Raw genomic sequence first — 20,694 nt, forward strand, 5'->3', positions numbered from 1 at the left:
GAAAACCATTTAAAAAATCTGATATATATTTCTTATAGGAAGCTTTACAGAAACAACTACAAGAAGATGCTAAAGCCAATGCTCAAAGGTAGGCTACATTCATACATTAAATAACTACATGAAACTTGGTGTTCTGAATGAAGAGTTTCACGTCTTCAAGCTAGTTCTAAGACAAACTTCTTAAGAATAAGTCTTCCTTGTCTAATCATATCCATTAACATCTTTGTTCTCTGGAAAATGAAAGATGTCATCGCTAACCTGAAGGTCCAGGGTTCAATCCCGGCCAATATAATACCTTTGCATTTTTCAACCTGGCTTCACCCTGTTAGTGATGCAGGTGAGAGGGGCTGACATGGAAAAAGCGTCTAGTCGTTCAGATGGGACAATAAACCGAGGCCCCGTGTGCTACAGGCTGTGCACGATCCCTCGACAGTTGGAAATCGAAAAAGAGCAGGCTAATGCTGCTGTCCTGGCAAAATTTCCCTCATTGCACCCTGCATGGCGTTGCCTGTCTTCATTAGCTCACATGGTGCGGAAAAGTAGGACGTAAAACTCCATTCATTTCATTTTTTCCAATAAACTGATGTAAGACAGGACTACATTACTTTGATGTATTGCATCTAATTTTGACCAATATAAAATACTATGACATCAAGATTCCAATGCTCTGACAATGAACTACAGTCTGCCTTCATTGAGGATCTCTTCAGCATTGCATCTGTAATGTTGACATTCGAATAAAGTTGCCATTATTTATTGACTTATAGACAACAGTTATTGGAACAAGAACATAGAGATAGAGAATTAGCTTTAAGATTAGCTTCTGAAGACCAGAATGAAGTAGAAGATATAACTTTACCCCCACCATTACAGAGGTAAACTAGCTATACTTTTCTTAACCTGTATCTTATGATGTATAAAACCATAACAAGAAAGATTTTCCACTGTTAGAAGGCAATCATAGGGCATTGGTGTCTTTTTTGAAGTGGTACTTGTTCAAGTGTCTGCATTTCAGATCATTTGGTCAAACAACTATCCTGGTCGTCCACAGATACAATAAAGAGTTAGGTACTATCTGCCTGGGAAAATCTTAATAACTCAGCCTTTAACTTCTATTTGTTTGTATTTATAACTAAACTCACCAGAAGTCTGATTTCCATTCTGAAAAGGGATACATCTAGCTGAAATTAATATCTGTTTTCAATGATTGTTTTATGTTTTTAGATCAGAAGAGGCAAAAGCTAGACAACAAGCTGCAGCAGCTAAAAAATATGATCTTACTAAATGGAAATATGCTGAACTTAGAGATGCTATTAATACATCTTGTGGTAGGTTATATATAATTACTTACTTTCCATTACTTGTCTGTTGCAAAAAAAAAAAATGGTGATTTTTGCTCACTCAGCATAATCAACCGGAAATTCAATATAATAAGTTGGAACAGGGTTTAGTATGTGTTCTATGTGTGCTAAAGTAAGTTCTAAACTGCTAAGAAAGGAATAGAAGGGTATATATTGAATGTGTCATATCCTGTTCAGTAGGTGTTTGGAACAGACAAAATCACCAAATGGGTTCAACCAAAGTGAACTATAACATCATGCTGGTGGAAAATACATATTATTGAAGAACCTTTTTTCCTCTTTGTAGATTTAGAATTATTAGATGCATGTCGTGAAGAATTCCATAGAAGACTTAAAGTTTATCACAGCTGGAAATCCAAAAACAAGAAGAGAACTGATGCTGGTGATCAAAGAGCACCAAATGAATTGGTTCAAAATGGTAAGAAAATTAAAACCTGTTTAACAATACTGTTTCCTCCATCAAAAATACATCATGAAACAATACAAAAATAGTCTAGACAAATTTTAGAAAAAATGGGCAAAAATTTTGTAATAAAAAGTTTTTTCAGCCTTTTTCCTAATTACTTATGCAGAGAAATAACTTTTTCAAATTATGGTGACAATAAATCCAAACTTGCACATATTCCAAACATTTGTGATGGTAATAAAACAAATATTGTTCTAGATGGTTACCTTTCTTAAAGATTTGATGGACTTTCTGAAGAAATTTCAGGTCATATGATTGCAAATTGATTTTCCTTTCAATTTTTTTTTTAGCTGAACATGCCCCTGCCCCTCCTCAACGAAGACCAGCATCAGAAAAAGGTGCAGCCCAAAGATATTTCCGTATACCATTTGCTAAACCATCTGATGAATATAGAGAAGAGTCTGGTCCTAAAGGTCATGGTATGTGGTATGCTCATTTTGATGGTAAATGGATAGCTAGACAAATGGAATTATATCAAGATAAACCAGCTATATTATTATTAGCAGGTATGGTGTAGTTAGATTATTTATTTATAAGCACAGTGGATCTGGGAATGCTAGGGGTAGTACATCTTCACAATTGCAAGCTATTACAGTCTTCATCTTATACTTTGACTGAAATCATACATGTGTACAGGTCAGGAAAAAAAATCTGGAGATTTGCCTTGAAAAATCTGGAGATTGGGTGAAAAGGAAATATCCACCTTTCTTGTATCATAGAATGCAGTGATTTGATTGGAATGTACGCCTAAGATACAACCAATCAGAGCCCTTGACAGAATGACTGTGAATATTATGGCTTATTGTTAACAGATGTTCTGTTGAGGCCTCTGATTAGCTGTATTTACTAGCGTATAATCCAATCAAATCACTACAGATATAAACATCTTCGATACAAGAAAGTTATTGCAGTCAAGGTATAAGAAAAAGTTCATAATAGCTGGACATTATAATGATGGGGTGGTATAGCTTCTCAGCTTTTAAAAGTCTAAGCTAAATAAGTATTAGCCTCTCTTGTATGTACCCTAATCTTGAGTTAAAAGAACAATTTTGCCTTTTGAGGTCGTCTGTTTACATATATACTTAATAATGAAGTGAGTTTAATACAAACTATGCAAAACCAACCTAAAAAAAAGTTCATGGTTTTTCATAAATACTCAACCATATGAAATTAGAAAGTTAATTTTGACAGGCTATATTTCTATATAGATCAATCAGTATATATACAGTTGCTTGGGAACTGAAATGCTTAACATATTGAAATAAGAATTATGATGTTTAAAATTTCAGGAGTGGATGATATACAGATGTGTGAACTCAATTTAGAAGAGACTGGTCTAACCAAGAAACAAGGAGCGGAAATTCTAGAAAACGAATTTGAAAATGAATGGCAGAAAAATGGAGGGCCGGCTTATCTTAAGAAACATGCTTCAAAAATATCGTCTAAATATTTACAGGCTAAATTAGGTATTAGTAAATAATGATCTGTCTCGTTAGATAGTATATATTTAATTACTAGTATATATTATTATATAATGACTTTATTTAAATCAAAAATTAAGATTTTCAAATCGTGTTTCATAAATTCAATAACTATAATGCCTAGTATAGGTACAATTATCAGAATATCAATATTTCTTCAGTCATAGGTTTGGTTGATTTAATACTTAATTCTTTTGGAACATTCTCTGTTGAACTGCATTTGCCGATTCTGCATTCTTCTATCTAATAGCTAATTATTAGCCTAATATTGCTTCTCTAGTATATATATTGCTAGTATTTAACCCTTAACAAATCAACAAAAATGTCAATACACATCTTTAAGATGTTGAATAGCTTGAATTTTGTGTCATAGCATTAACATGTTAAATTATGCCAAATATTGAGTAGTTGAGGGAAGCTACTGACATATTCCATATATACTGCGCATAGTAAATACACCTTGTATATCAGTACACAGAAATGGGATTTCATAAATGATTTCTGCTACGCACCTTTGTAATATTGGAAATATACAGAGCAGTGCTATACTTAGTTAAATAATCTTATCTTAATCTTAATGATAAATTTTAAAGATATTGAAACTCTCTCTAAATTCATCAAAACTCTGATACATTCCAATACATGTATATTTTTCGATTTAACAATGAGACAAAATGATTTACTTAACACCAGAAGTATATGAAATGTATGATAATATTATATAAATAACAAATAGCCCAATATCAAATCAACTTTCTTAAAGAACTAGTGGTCTGTGAAAAAAAAAGACTTAATTGTTTGATTTGACTATGCAATGAATTTGTATGGATGATGCATTTTGGTTGATTCGCTCAGTAATTCACAGGCTTCACACAATTTCTTTATTATACATATAATTTTTGTCAGTTATCATATAGATTTTTACAATTTTCTGAAAGGTTTTGTTTTTTTGTGTTGTATTTTCTGCTTTTAAAACATTCCATAGCAGATTATATGCTTATTTTTGGCTTGTAACTTGGTTATGGTTTGATTATTTCATATTTGATCTCTTAGTATTTACATTCCCATCTTTTTTTTTTGTAATTCATTATATTTGATGTATGATGTGCTTGACAACTTACAATTTTACTCTTTACTTAATTTATTTAGGATCCTAAAATAATGTATTTATTTCTATATCCTATAGTGGTTCATATATAATTCCCTTTAAACCTACAAACAGCTTTGTGATAGACATTCATTTCATCAAGGGGGACCCAGTGAGTCAAGATTTTTCTCCTATCAGTGATGTGGCCTTGTCCAGCTTTAAAAAAGATTTGGATAATGCTGCTTACTGACCAAAATCCCCCCACTCCCCCACAACATTTACATAGGGTTCTGGAAAATAGTGACTTAAAACCCATTTAATTCCAAATGTGCTTATTTATGATACAATGATATCAAGAACTGTTGCACTTGACATCCCTTTTAAGAGTCCACATTGTTAATAAAGTTATTTTTACATTGCTTTATTAATGTTCAGAGTCAATAAGAAATACAAGTGTGAAGAATGTAAACAGATAAAAACAAATTTCAATGTCTACAAATTAACTGATAATTACAGAAGCCAAAAATAGTGTTCATTCCAATAATAGTAACTATAGTGTTTATATATTATTTAACCATTAAAGGGATTGTGAAGAGGTTTTCTAAATTGTATATGTGTATCGGTATTGACACGGATAGATTTGCTCCATTCAAATTTTCAGTCAGACATCTGTGGTTCCTGCAATACCACAAAGACTAAGTGTTTTGACTAATTGCAAAATATGCTTTATCACATAAGTGCCCGATACACATACAAACTTAGAAAACCTCTTAGCAATCCTTTTATCATTAACTGTTATTAAGTCTCACAAAATGTGATATATCGTGCCTCACTATTTGAATCCGACCTGTAAACATCTATTTTATATATAAATATTGTGATTGAAATATTTACTAACAATAATTTTGAAGGTGAGACAGATTTTTACGTTATGGTTGTGTTTTATATATTTACAAATTATAAGAAAATTTATTTATTGTTGTATAATTATGTAGGTCTTCTTCTAGTTAAAAAAGAACATGTTAAAGTTTGTTATCGTGATCAACAATTTGTTATTGTGACCAACAATTTATTTTTTGTGACCTACACTTTATATAGTGTGACCTACAATTTATTTATTGTGACCTACAATTTGTTATTGTGAACAGCTGCAATTTTTTATTGTGACCAGAAATTTGTTATTGTGACCTACAATTTATTTATTGTGACCAACAGTTTGTTATTGTGACCTACTCTTTATTTATTGTGATCAAGTAATTTGTTAGAGAAGATAATTTGTTATTGTGACCATCTACAATTTATTAATGTGACCTACTCTTTATTTATTGTGATCAAGTAATTTGTTATCTGGAAGACAATTTGATGTTTTGAATATACGTGTAGTCCAGCATGATTCAAATAAAAACATGTTGTATAATATTAGTTTTAGGTTTTGAAGTTGCAATGAATAACATCTTCACAACGTCAAACTATTACCAACTGCATCTTATACCTTGACTGCAATAGCCACCTTTCTTGTGGCTGAGCTTGTATGGTTTCAATTACTATTTTCTCTACTTCAAAATAAAGTCGTTAAGTTTTAATTGTCCCCAGATATGCATATAAAATCTTTGCTGGACTAAAACCGTTTATTTTTTAAAACATTTTGTTAATTTGTACAAAAAAAAAGTCCTTTTGTTATTTTGATCAACAATTTGTTATTGTAGCCAAAAATTTTTCATTATGATCAACATTTGTTATTATGACCAAAATTTGTTATTATGATCAACATTTGTTATTATGATCAACATATTTTAATAAAACTTTGTGATTATCTAAAATCCATATCATTCTTGAAACATTCCAAATGATGCGAAACAATGTCGTTAAATGAAAACATATCATATCATATTTTGTGGAAATTAATGTAGTGTTTTAATAAGTGAAAAGTCTGATTATTGCTTGATAAGTTTTATTCTGTAATAAAATATGTACTTAATATGTGAAATATGTTTGGATCTAGTCGAAATGCTTTCTTTCCATCTTTTTTAGCATGTAATTACATGAGGAACAGTTAAAGGGATTTTAAAGAGATTTTCTAAATTTGTTGTTTGATGATGTCACTAATCGCTAAGAGCCTTGTGCAAATTTCGCAATTAGTGACATCATCAAACACTTATTTTTTTGTGGAATTTTAGGAATCAGTGAAAGGAACCACAGACGTCTGACTCAAAATTGGAGTGGTGAAAATTGATGCTTTCAGTGTCCCCAATACGCATAAAAATTTAGAAAACCTCATAACAATCCCTTTAATTTCTTTCAGGGACTATACTTGCCAATATTATCAGAAGCTTGTAACTCGCAAATGAAAAAAACAATGAGTCTCAAAATTAGACCCAAGTTTGATATAGTCATAATTTAAAAGTATATTAATATTTGATTTCACAATGGATATTGTATTGAGTTCTGCTCAAAGTTAATGTCATGATGTAGGAGAATAGGGTAGTTATGCCCATCTGGGAATCTCGGAAACTTCAACACAAACCATCTACTATGGTAAACAAGTGGTAATTCCATCCTTGCAAGTCAAAACTCATGTGTGATGTAAATTTTCAAAAATCAGTAGATTCTTCCAGTTGATATTTATGATGTATTTGGTGACTTTATGATAACCCCAAAAAAACTTTAAATTTTGAAAAGTAAAAATGTTAATCTTAAAGGGATTAAGTAGGCTATTTTTATAGACCAATCATACTTTAGTTTCAGCAACTGGAATTTTTTTCTGCTGAGTTAATCAGTAATAGTGTTCACAGCTCAAGGTTGAAATTTGAGCTTTCAAATCCATTTGTGTCCAGAATTTCTGCATTTGAATGTTAAAATTAGGAATCATCAATTTAAGATACTCTGTGATATATAGAAATAGAGAGTAAAATTCCTAGTTTGAAATATTTTTAAAGGAATTATGTGATTTTCGTACATTTCTATTACATTATAGTACATATATTCAAGAATAAAATCAACCCCCCAAAATGGCACATCTGTCCCTTTAAATGGAAAAATTTTGCATGTGATCCTTAGCTATTGAATTGTTTTGCACTGTATTTAATTGTAGTGAGAGCATTAAATTAGTCCAAATTAAAACTATATTTCTTTCTTGCAACAGTTTCTCTTGAATTTGTGTTTTGGAGGTGACCAACTTTGATACTACTAGCCCTACTTTTGGTCAGATTTCAAGAACCAACAGATGAAATGTGACACCAAAGCAGACATGAAAGTTACCAATCAACATGGTGGTAACACTTAAATCCATGACTTTGTTGCATATTTTCTTTTTTTGCAAGCCATTTGATAAATTTTGTGTGTTACAGGCTGTATAATAAGTAAAGATTACAGTTGTCAATCAAACAAGTCATCTGGCCAACCAGAACCAAATGTATCCTTTATAATATCTTATCTACTATTGCTTAATAAGATAATGAACAGCTCTGATCCAAAAATGACAGGATACCACAAAATATCTGACAATATCAAGGCCATAATGAACAGCTGGTGCAGGATGGATATTTTGTATCCTTGATGGTAAAGTCTTTCAAGACTTTAAGGGTGCGGGCACACAAACAGTCAAGGTTGCTGATTTCTGGAGAAAAATCTTACACGTCCCTCACAATATTATCACGTTGTTGACAGGATCTATAAGAAGTTTGATATATGTCGCCTGTTAATTTATCGTCTGCTAGACAGAACGTCATCATCCAATCAGATTCATTTCCTTTCAATTGCATGATCCGCACATATCGTGCAGGGGAAAACGACTGGAGATTTTTGTCAAGTGTGCCCGAAACTCTTGACCACTCTTGTCGGTGACATAAATTGGCACCCAGGCTGTTCATGTACCCACACCTTAAGACATCGATCATTAATATTGTGAGTCAATTCACTGAACAAATTATCTAATATCCACCCATCTTCATCTGTTATGGCACTGTAATTATTCAAATGAAATGAATAGGGTTTTTATATCCTACTTTTATGCACCTAATTGGCTATTTAAGACGGCAATTTTGTCAGAACACAAGCATTTGCCTATTTCCACCTACACAGCCTGTACCACTGGGCCTCAGTTTATTGTCACATCAAAAGACTAGGCACCTTTTCCATGTCAGTCCCTCTGTGTTATTATTCTAAGATAAAGAAATAGACAAATATGATAATTTTATTACAGACATAACAATAATAATTTTTACACAACAATTAGTAACAGTGTAATATAAACACCATATTATACATCCAATGAAGATATTTTACCAGTAAATACCATACACTCACTAAAGCAATTGCCAGTTAAGAGTGCTTTTAAAGTAAGTTTTTGAAAACCATTAAAAAATCAAATTTTCGCTTTAATTCTGGTCCATCAAAAGAATAATTTGAAAGATACGCAGCTTCTGTTGGTATTCTGTTTTTGTCCAACATTTGTGGTTTCCATAATTTCAGAAAACAATATTTTGACAGTGTTGAAACAATTATGGGTTGGATTTTATTTGAAATATGTTATCATTTGGAATTTTGAGCAAATGGTAATATATCTAGGTTTGGAATTGTTTTGATTTGAACACATAAATCTAAATATCTTCTTGTTTTTTCTAGATTCTAGATCCCACAAGTCTGGTGAGAAAGTTTGAGATATTAAATTTATAAACCTGACAAAGATTGAAATCAGGATGTCAAGTGAGCAATTCAAGAAGGTTCTCTTCAGATCGTAGAAGAGTACAGAAGCCCATGGAATAAACCTGAAACTAAATCATAATATATCAAGTTTGGATATGCAATGATCTACCAGCTAATATAGCTAAATTTGGGCAACCCGCTGGTGGTGGGACATCAATGCGAATTTTCTTGGCTCTAAGACGACTTAGACTAGCCTCTGTGATATCTCTACAGTCCTTTACTTGTAACATACGTAATGCTAGACAATATTCTCCTAACAACCTACAAATATACAAATACAAATAAATTATCACCAAACCATATACCAGAGGTTTTTCATATAAATATACCACTGGCCCTTTATTTTGAGTGCTGTTTGACAATTCTCATCCTCGATATTCCACGCCCTGTCTAAAACATGTCACTTAGCCATGGATGCCTTGGACACATTATTGGAATTGGTAAAGGTGTCGGCACACGAGTGGTCTTGGTCGGGGGTTTTGTTCGCGATATAAATGTAGAGCAAAAAAGCGCCTGCCCAGGCTTCCATGACAACATTACCACGTCCAACATTTTATCTTCTGCAAGAAATGACTGTCATCATCCAATCAGATTCATTTTCCTTTCAAGTGCATGCTCTGCACATAATAGAAATCGACCGAATGGAGATTTTTGTCTCCTCATGTGCTGATTTTGTGTTGACAAAAATCCTGACAAGACTCTAGTCGGCGACAAAAATTTCTACTAAAACAGCTTGTGTGCCTGCACCTTAAGGAATTTAAATTTTGATAAGATCTTCTGAAACATTTTGATCAATGAAAAGGTTCATCTCAAAAATAGCAAGCTGCATCTGTTGAGATGTTGAAAATATTCTCATCATCTGGTAAAGAATCTTAACAAGCTGACTAATTTCAGATCTCTTTTTTTTTGTTTTGTGTGCAATATTATATAGAGACCAAATTTAACTATTATCACTTTTTGCCACTTTAAGCAATTTATATTCATTTAATTGCAGGCAAACCATACATCAGATTTTCATTCATAAAAGTGATGTAGATAGTTGAAAATATGAATTATTAATGAACTTGCAAAAATCACAAAATTAAAATCATACCAAATAGCTTCATTTGTCACCCTCCAACATCCATGTATATTAAGATGGCGTATGTTTTTACATGTCGTTGCTATTGCCATTATTGTATTATTAGTAACTCCATAGATTTTAGCTAATGATAAAACTTCTAAACTGTAACAAAAAGAAAAGTAAAGTACATACATGGTAACAATTGTTCAGCAACAGTAATATTTGCATAGTTTAACTAGGATTTTTTTTACTCTACCAAATATGCTAAAAAATTGGACTTTGAAGAGATGCTGCGTTGTTGGAAAGTTAGATGCACATTTTGTCGAAATAACTGTTTCGTAAGACTTAGAACCAGAAAACAGTTCAAAGCAAGTTTTATTATTCTTTGATTAAGAGAAAAAGACCTTTAACCATCCTCTATTTCTGCATGTAATTGGGCTAATGAAGACTGGCAGCATGCAATGAGGGAAATTTTGCAGCACAGCAGCATACTTTTTTCTGGATTTCAAACTATCAAGAAACCTTTAATGTGCGCAGTCTGTAGCACAAAGAACCTCAGTATATTGTCCATGTCCGTTTTTAACCAAACAACTTACAATTTTAATCGCATTAAACAAGAGTTGATTGTACTATCACCAATATTCCAACAACCGGTTAAATCTAGATGAACTATTTCTTTACAGTTTAAACACACTGATAATATACCTTCATTATTAATCCAATAACAATCTCGCAATATCAGTGTTTGTAAACCTGGACAGTTAGAGGCTATTGCTTGCAGAGAAATGTTAGTAAGACTGGAACAACCAGTTAAATTAATCACAATCAATTGATTATTATTCCTTAACACTGGTATAAGATTGTCATTCTGAAGCCAATTTCTACCATTTGATAGATTCATTCGTTTGATGCAGTAACAGTTTCTTGTGATAATCACAAAAGCTGCTGATGTCATGTGTCCTGAACATGGAAGAAGATTTAGGTAAAAGCCAGTATCAAAGTAAAGTTGAACTAAATCCCTGAAATCCTTACACACAGCTCTCAAACGAAAAAGATTACCGATTCTTAAACATCTTAAAATCTTCTTACAGATAACATGTTCCCATGGCAAATCAAGAAAGTTCATTGCAGACATCTTGGATCTTTGACCTTAAAATTAAAAAAAAACATATTTTGATAATTTTCACTGCATATTTCCCAGCAAAAATAAAACACTATTATACAGAATACATTGTTTCCCAAATGCTGAAGCCTTTCAGGATACTATACTAGATATTATAATTGAAAGCTTTCCAACAAAAATTCGGAAAAATTCGGAAAGTTTCGGATTATATCTCCTGTCAAATTTGGTTTACATAACTTTTGATTTAGAAAGACCTCTTCAATCATTTACAAATATAAGAGACTAACTTCATACAAGACGACAAAGACTTCTTTCTAATCAGCAGTGAAGCCAACCAATTCATGTAGTTATTTGATGAAAATATTTTAGTTGCTTGCGATAGTCACATTTCACATTAATTAGTCCGAATAGTCTGTTTCTATTTTGTTTGAAATATCCTCATCGGTTTATATAATCTCGAAATTTCTAGGTATAAGAAAGGAAAAAGTTCCTTACCTAACACACGTCAATTCACATCTGTTACAACCTAGATTTTCAGTTCCAACGACTTTAAAGTTAGCGGCAGTGAGTCGTGTTTTGGTAGTTTAAAGTCTTGCAAATTAAACGACTCTTAACTACCGAATACATTACTTACTGCCGTGTGGATTTTTTTTTATCAGACAAGTGTACACCACAGAGTTATAGATAGAACTCTATGGTGTAAACTAATTTATTTTCATAGTATTTATATCACCATAATCACCATTCAGAAACCAGCATAAATGCCACGAAAAACAAATCTGTCAAAATTCAATCTTATAAACGCTAAGTCAAAATAAGTAATGGGGGATTATTGATATATTTATATATCGAAGACTCGAATGGCAACAGTAACATCCAAAATTTGTTGTCATTATTTCCTTTAAAATTGCAATTACATGTGACATAGCTTATGGACAGTTTACCTTGCCATGAACGACTTTACCTATGTTTACCCTATAGATCAAATTTCCCTATGAAGACTTGTTGATAGAAGCTACCACCAATATGGCCGCGATGTCAGACGAAGAACAAAATCTCAAAGAATGCGAATCTTATGTTCAGAGCCATAATATACAACAAATATTGAAAGACTGCATCGTTCAGTTATGCGTAAATAAACCCGAGAATCCTGTTGTTTTCTTAAAAGAGCATTTTGAACGGATTGAAAAGGTATGTATCAGATATAAAAAAAAAATATTTATGGCCTTATTTTGACAAACAAATTTCTGACTCTGCTGGCAGTGCTGGCGTCAAACTCAAACACAAACTCTCTCTACTCCTGTGGTAATTTATTTCAAACTTTATCGAATCATTGACAGAGTGGTGAATTAGCAAGATGAATATGATTAACTTTTAAACTATAATTATTCTAAATTACATCTGCTTTTAAAATGTTGGTATTCGGTACCGGTAGCGTATAATCCACAAGAGGGAGACCGTGTCTCTTTTCGTTCACCTACTTTCTTCCACAGTAACATGATGGATTTACACAAGGTCTTGTAAATTTTTTAAAGGGACAGGTGCGCCATTTTGGGAGGTTGATTTGAGTCTTGAAAATATGTAAATACTCTGAGGTATCCTACCGGTACTAGAAATTTACGAAAATCGCATAATTCCTTCAAAAATATCTCAAATAGGAATTTCACTCACTATTCGTCGTTTTAACATTTAAACACCGATACTTCTGGACACACATGAATTTGAAGGCTCGTATTTCGACAGTGAGACTAAAGTATGATTGGTCAAAAAGAAGGGCACATCTGTCTCTTTAAAGAAACTCTTATTATATAGATAAGAGTTATTGCCCATGTTCTTCCTAACGCATTTGATATTTACTCATAAACATTGTAGATTGAACAAATCTTGATGGATTTTGAAAAAAATTTGTGAAATTGTTTTTTATCAATATTAAATATCATCCAAGGATATACCCTATTGAAAAAAAAAAATCAGAAGGATTTTCCCTTGTTCTTTGAAACACATTTTAACTAAACTGGTAAACACTATCGATGTCTCAATCATGATGAATTTTGAATTTAATTTTGAAATCACCCATATTTATGTTTTGGTAAATTTGTAGCTTCTAATCGTGGTTCACATTTCATTCAGAGGAGGGTTTCTTTTCTACCAAATGTAGTTGCTTCTTTGTCTGGCAACTTAACTTCTTCCAATTTAGAATGGATTGAATGGACATAAGCTTATTCTAAATGTCATGTTAGAATATGGTTTGTGACAATACCCCTTGAAATGATGCTGATGTTTTACTTTGTATTCAAAAACTTGTATGTTTGTGTACAATGCTAAAGGTCAGTTTTAAAACCCTTGAACTAATATCGCCCAGTCCTAATATATCTACAAAGTTTCAATATTTTAGATTTATTTCTTTATTACCAAATATCACCACTTTTCATGGAACGAGAGGTATCCTCACTTAAAGAAACATGACCTTGCATTATCGTATCGTGTCGGGTTGTATCTCGATACATCAATTCACCCAAATATATCGTGCATAACTACCAAGCCTACCCTATACATATTATTTCGTAATGATGCAATTAGTCGATGTTCAATATTGTTATTGTTATTAAACGACTTATTGCCTGTATACCTGAATATTGAATATCGTGTAGACTATGTTATTAAGTCCTGTAAGTTCCTATTGATTTTCATGAAACTGGGTGTATACAAAATCATTATTATGACAATATTGGTCATTTTACTAGTTGCATTGTAGATGTGTAGGCTATGGCATGATGTTAAATTTGAATAGATTTCACCAACCAGACAGTCAGTACAAGAAAAGAGACATCTTGATTTTAAAATTTTGAACAAAGCCGAAATTTAGGATTAGCAAATTGTCTCCCTTAGACCACATTTCGTTCAGTGTATTTATTGATTTACAATAACAAAATATTTTCACTGTTATAATACTGCTCAATACATCAATTGTAGAGCAATGTATGGATTTGATATATTAGTTTTATGAGGGTTTCTGATAGCTTTTGGATTTATCTTTTAATAATGTGAATTGTTTCCCATGTAGAAGTGAAATATTCAAGTTGATTATCCCCAAAGAATATTACAGAACCTCTGTCTCATGCATCTACAGTTTTGACATATTCCTGACTTTTTTATAATTTGCTTGCCTGCATTTATCTATTGAATAATCAGAGCTACCATGAATGAAGACCATGATTCTTTCCTTCTTATGGATGCATTGCATTTGATAAAAATAATCGAGATATAACGGCTCCCTTGATTAACAAATGACACAGAATCTTTGAATACCGGTATATTACAAATTGTCATGTTTTAGTTTTTGAAATATGATTTTCTGTTCATAATTTAAACCTAGAAAAGGATTAACCAAATCTTGGTAAAAAAATTACTTCTGAATTCATTTTAGTGTTAGTATTAAGTCATAACTTCACTAATCGTTGCAGACCTAAAAATTATTGATTGAATTGTGATAATACAAGCTGTGAACGTTTAAGATCCCTCGACTGTTGGAAATCGAAAAAAAGAGGAGACTAATGCAGCTGTCCTGGCAAAATTTCCCTCATTGCACCCTGTAGGACGTTGCCTATTTTCATTAGCCCACATGGTGCGGAAAAGTAGGACGTAAAACTCCTTTCATTTCATATCATATTGTGATAATATAAAATATCTTGTTAAATTAAAACTGAATTATAGTGAACTACATATATATTGGAAATTGGTATAATTATGGACTTTATTATCTGAAAACTCTTGGCTATATAGTAGACTACAAGTATATAATCCTATTTCATTTCCATCTCATTAGTGGATCAATCGATCTGTTACCAATGTATCCAGGGCATACGGAATAAACGATTCACTGATAAAACGCTGAATCTTGATCATTTCTTGGCTACCGATCATGGGTGCTACAGGGAGTAATAAATATGAAGGGTTTCGGGTTACATCTTTATTGAATATTTGTTAATTGAAACAAAAAACATATATGCAACTCCATGAGTTTTTGAAATCTATTTCTGACTAATATGAATATAATAAGAATTTCGGTTCTGGTAAACCAAGACACAATTGAGTAAAATTAGGAAGTCATCCAAATTCAGTTCAGTTGTTTTGACTCTATTTTCCAGACATGAATGGCAGAATAGATCAAATGTTTGATTTCCTCAAGTGACTATCAGACATCAACCATAGGTTGAATAAAAACTGTGGGTCAAAATCTAAAACATGGTAGAATGAAATAAACTCAGTATCGGACCAAAATGCTAAAAAATCTGGCAGTATTTAACAATTTATTTAAATGTCTGATTAATAGTTTAGTACAGGCCTGTGCTCAGCAACGGCGTGCCACATTTGGGAGATGCGAGTTGGCCGTGGGCCACGTAACCAACCATCAATGAATCATGGAATTAACAATGAGAAACATGCAATTTTTTAAAGTCATTTATTCAATATTTCAATGTGCATTGCAAATAACAGACAAATTTGACGTAACATCACTGTTTCACACGAGGTCAGACCTCATTAATCTCGATTGGTTAGATTCATTTTGAAGCCATACTTTGATAGAACTGCGTGGATATAACGGGTTTCGATATTAGAATAGGCAGCGACACTCTGCGGGCCACACCGAAAGTGATAATAGCAATTAAAGCATTTGCTGGCAGGTAGCATTTCCCTCAAATTTTACATGATGCCGCCCGAAATCATCTCGCAGGCCGTAGATTGCACAGGTCGCCTGGTTTAGTATATCAAAAATGTTATTTTGATTTTATGATTTTCTATTGATTTACATGCAGATATTATGTATCATGATCTAAAACAGATCAGGGACCAAGGGGAAAATATCGCGATACATATCAAATCATGGCTTACAGTATCATTTCAGTTATTATCAAAAGAGATAAGGTAAATCGGAGGAAATGAGCTGAAGCAAAATAGAATCAATGGATTGTTGTTTTGGTCCCAAATGTCTAGTTGATAATTAGTAGATGGTAAAATTCTATTACTTGAGGATATGCAGGTTATTATTATTAAGACAGAAGAAATTATAATCAATAGATATATACAATAGAGTGTATGATCTAAAACTGTGTATTGATTTCTCCAGCTTCTTATTTTCTCAGATATATACTTATACTTTATAGAAAGATTACTTTTATATATGGTAATGTAGTTGGGTTATTAAAGGAGCATTCTGCTTTTTTTTGTTAAAAAAAACTTCATTATCAAAAATTTTTCTGAAATATTCTATTTTTATTTATGTATCTAGTTGAACAAACTGAATTTATTTTAAAAGGGTTAATTAAAAACGGAGAGTGCTAATTGTTAATTACGCAGTTTGAACTAGTTTTGATGCTTGGCTTTATTATGGCTCAAAATTATTAGTTGAACCTATATTTCTATATCATTAGGCATTTATTTTATTTAAATCATTATAGTAGCTTTTTTACACCTACCAAAAAGCATTACAAACTTTAAAACCTTACGTTATCATTTTCAATAGTTTTCCTGTTAAAAAATTTATGGCTGTTTTTTTGTTCAGTTAAAACTTTCAGATAACGTATGGGACACAGTTCTCTAGATTTTGGTGTATAGTTTTCACAATTTTGAGCAGAAAACATTTTTGACTCAGAAAAAAAAAGAGGAATGTCCCTTTAAACTAATAATGTTAAAAGAGAGTTTATACACCAGCTTCAAACTAACTAATTCCGTCTTCATTAGCCCACATGGTACAGAAAAATAGGACACCATCCATTTCATTTCAAAATAACAAGAATTGAAATCTCCCGATGGATATAGTTTTATCAATCTCTGTTAATGTCAACAGAGGGAATGGGAGTAATTATTGTTAATATACTTCATTTGCTTAATCTTTTAAAAAAAGAAATGTCTGATTTTCAAAATTTGTTTTACCTGGGGGTTCATCTTTAAATTGATGATTTCAAATTATAAGCTTGCCAAATCAATAATCACATAATCAAACTTTGAAAAATAAATATAAGCTACTGTAGAACCAAGTGAAATGTCAAAGATATAAGCTTGTCTGTAGATAAAGTTGCCTATAATTTGAGCTTATTGAAAGAGATCGTTAGGGGCACAAATGATTCATTTAAGAGTAACTGTATATTCAATACCGCTCTTGAGTTCAAATTGATTCTTTTTTGAAAAGTTTATGCTTAGACAGCACTTGAAAAAATTTAGATTTTCATAGTTCGCAAAAGATAAGTGTTATGTTAACTTTCTTTGAGTTCTGAAAACGAATTCTGTAAAATACATTTGTGTATCAAAACATCTTCACAAATAGAAATAACATATTACTGACATAAATTATATACAGACACTGTGCTACTAGAACTGGTAATCAGCTTTTAAAATAGACTGAATGCTTATTGCATATCATATGAACATTATTCACGATATCTCTTTCTATACACTAATTGAATTGATTTTTGTATTTACACACCATTACGTACTCATACCATTACTTGTAATTCTCCGTCACTCTTTATCAAGGCTTGGTGGTATTTTCCAGAGGTAAACAACCAACCAGCTAAGAAAGCCTTTTTTGGTAAGAATCTTTGATCATCAAATATATTTCGGATGAATAGTGTCTGTCAAAATTCCAACTTTGATGGTCCTGAATAAACTCTGTGTTTTCCATAGCAGGATATAAAAAAAACCAGAATCTTTATTTTTCCTAACAATTCTAATTTTATCAATCATTAGCAAACAGGTTTCAATTACAGGAAAATATTGCTGGAAAGCAGTCAAAAGTCTTTTGCTAATAACCATATATTCTCAACTGAGGGAATTAGGTATTCACAATAATTTCCTGTAACTTATTGATTTTTTTTATCAACAAGCAGGGAATCACTGTCTTCATAGTGAGTATTGACAGACCACGAACAGTTCAGCCTGTAGCATATTCTATAAATAGTGTTATATCATTAGTATACAATAGTCTCATTATTGTTTCACGCATTTATTTAGTGAGTGGACAAGTACAGGACATAAGACAGTACTGCATAGGAATGTTTGGAAGATTTATTTGAATGTTGATGAGGTTTTGATTGGTAACCACACATTTCTACAACTCTAAGAGTCGAATAATCAATGTCTACTGATTCACAATGGCATTATATAGGCCAATCAATCATAAAGTAGAAAGTTTGCTTTGAAAAATGTGAGATTAGTTGAAATTCAGTGTTTATTTATGTGGTTTGTTTTGGACTAGAATTGTTTTTGGGTTTGTTGAAAGGGTGGTGTCTTTTGTTAATGATAGGATAGTGTGATCATTGCTATTAAAACGGAATACTGTATTGTAAGTGTGTTTTATGTCTTATTTGATTGTCTCCTAATTCTCATGGTCATTATTGAATTAGTTAATTAATTGAGGAATGTCATGCTTAATTAGTTAATTAGAAATTAGTCCTTCGACTATTTATTTTGATCTTTTCATAATGGCAAATTTAATAATAGTGATAAAGATAAAAATCCATACAAGCAAAAGTCTTGTCCAAAGAATGACAAAATCAAGAGTAAAGGTAGAATATTAGTGGAATCCTCCAAAGAGAAATACCATCAGGTGTTTCGAAAAGAGTAAGCATGGTCTGATTCGCTCGTGACACCCACCACTATTACAATGGTCAAAATCATGAGATACAACCAGATCAATTCATGCCTAACCAAATGAATCAGCCAAAATGCTAGAAGAATTCAGTAATCTTATTCATTTCTCTAGTCTATAGTAAAATGCCTATAAAGTTTCTCAAATTCAAAGCACTGCATCAACAGAATCTTTCTGGTATTCATTGGAATTTTAAACTATGGCACCAAAGTATGTAATGCCAAAAGATTTGATGAGATAGATTTTACTACAGTTGGCTTATTTTCTGTATAAGTTTATGTGTAACTTCCACATTTCAAATGTTTTTGTTGCCTTCGTTTTCATAAACCAGAGCAGAAAAGCACACCATTAAATTTCATTTCTTAATTTAAATGTAGAAATTCGGTAGAAATATGGGGAAAGTGGAAAGTTTATGGTTTCATGCTGGATAAATACTTAAAAATAATATTGTTTTGTACCGAATAAGTAAAATTGTTGTTAAAATTGTTATGTGTGGAATTGGTTGAATATTTTTTGTCATCCAGATGTTGAAACAATAGGGTTAACCTAGAGAACAATTTGAATGTAGGACATGTATTGTGATAAAAACCTGTGCAAGTAAGACTATTCTGTTAAACAAAATCTCTCCCAAAGCATGGCAAAATTGAAGGTAAATGTTGTATAGTAATGAACTCCTCAAAAGAGAAGTAGCATCAGGTGTTTCAAACATGGGTAGGATATATGATAATTTGACTATGAACTAAAGAGTTGATACGGTACATCAAATTTTACTTTATATGGGAATACCTGTATATTTAAAGGGACAGGTTTCCAATTTTGTGGGGTTGATTTTAGTCTTGAATATATATGTAAATAGTCTTCAGAAGTACTAGTAATGTACAAAAATCACATAATTCCTATAAAAATACTTCAAACTAAGAATTTTACTCACTATTTCTATATATATCTTTTCTATATATCACAGAGATTCTGAAATTGACGAGTCTTCATTTTAATATTCAAATACAGATAATTCTGGACACACATGGATTTGAATGCTCAAATTGCGACAGTGAACTGTAAAACATGCTCAGCTAAAAATTACAGCTTCTGAGATTAAAGTATGATAGGTAAAAAAATGGCCTACCTGTCCCTTTAAAATCATATTCAAGCTAGAAAAGGCGTTAACTCACAAATTTTAATGTAAGCAATGAAATACATCTATATATATATCACTTTGTAAAATGAATTTGTTAATCTGTGAAACTGGGGGAAAAAAAATTCAATAATTTTAATAAGACTTTTTTCATGGTTTGATTATGATTGCTTTGATAAAGATCTTATGGTTTGAAGCATTATCAACATCAGATCTATGTGGGCTAGAAACTTTGAAATTGAATATGATGTAAGGTTGATTAAAGAGATTTTCATGTGGAAAGTTGCCTTTCAAATCTTCTAAAGTTGAGTTTAATCAGATTGAAAGAAAAAGATACATTTCTTTAAGATTTTTTCTCTGTAGATTACTTTACTCACCAGTTCTTTTGCTCATCACTTTCTATTACTGTTAAGAATGGGCTTTTCAGTGAAACAAAAGGCATTTTTTGCCAGTTTTAATGCCTTCTGTTAAGAAAGAAAAGGTTTCATTAGATTTTTGCACAGAATGAGCAGATCATGCCTACTTTTTAGAAAACCGAAAGGCATTAAATTTTTGCATAGGAAAATTAACAGGAGTGTGTAAATGCAATTGTTTAGAAAAAGAGGCATTAGATATTGGCACAGGAA

The 20,694-nt window shown here is 31.7% G+C and overlaps 3 protein-coding genes across 3 annotated transcripts; 2 read left to right on the top strand and 1 right to left on the bottom strand.

Annotated features, from left to right (window-relative positions):
- Positions 1 to 1,231: 1,231 nt before the first annotated feature.
- Positions 1,232 to 3,241, top strand: LOTGIDRAFT_76027 (hypothetical protein; the record flags this gene model as incomplete). The annotated part of the gene is made up of 4 exons (XM_009067591.1): positions 1,232 to 1,328; positions 1,648 to 1,797; positions 2,118 to 2,333; positions 3,117 to 3,241. Coding segments are annotated over 4 exons (588 nt in total), but the record flags the coding sequence as incomplete, so codon positions are not given.
- A 5,340-nt stretch (positions 3,242 to 8,581) lies between these two features.
- Positions 8,582 to 11,297, bottom strand: LOTGIDRAFT_207352 (hypothetical protein; the record flags this gene model as incomplete). Its single annotated transcript, XM_009067632.1, has 3 exons — positions 8,582 to 9,360; positions 10,193 to 10,324; positions 10,759 to 11,297. 3 exons carry the CDS (start codon positions 11,295 to 11,297, stop codon positions 9,183 to 9,185), a joined length of 849 nt encoding a protein of 282 aa, XP_009065880.1. The 3' UTR covers positions 8,582 to 9,182.
- Positions 11,298 to 12,311: 1,014 nt separating this feature from the next.
- On the top strand, positions 12,312 to 12,521 carry LOTGIDRAFT_133477 (hypothetical protein; the record flags this gene model as incomplete). The annotated part of the gene is made up of 1 exon (XM_009067633.1): positions 12,312 to 12,521. The coding sequence occupies one exon, from the start codon at positions 12,312 to 12,314 to the stop codon at positions 12,519 to 12,521; it is 210 nt and encodes a 69-aa protein (XP_009065881.1).
- Between the last annotated feature and the right edge of the window lie 8,173 nt (positions 12,522 to 20,694).

The sequence above is a fragment of the Lottia gigantea genome (genome assembly GCF_000327385.1).
Source record: "Lottia gigantea unplaced genomic scaffold LOTGIsca_84, whole genome shotgun sequence".
NCBI lineage: Eukaryota > Metazoa > Mollusca > Gastropoda > Lottiidae > Lottia > Lottia gigantea.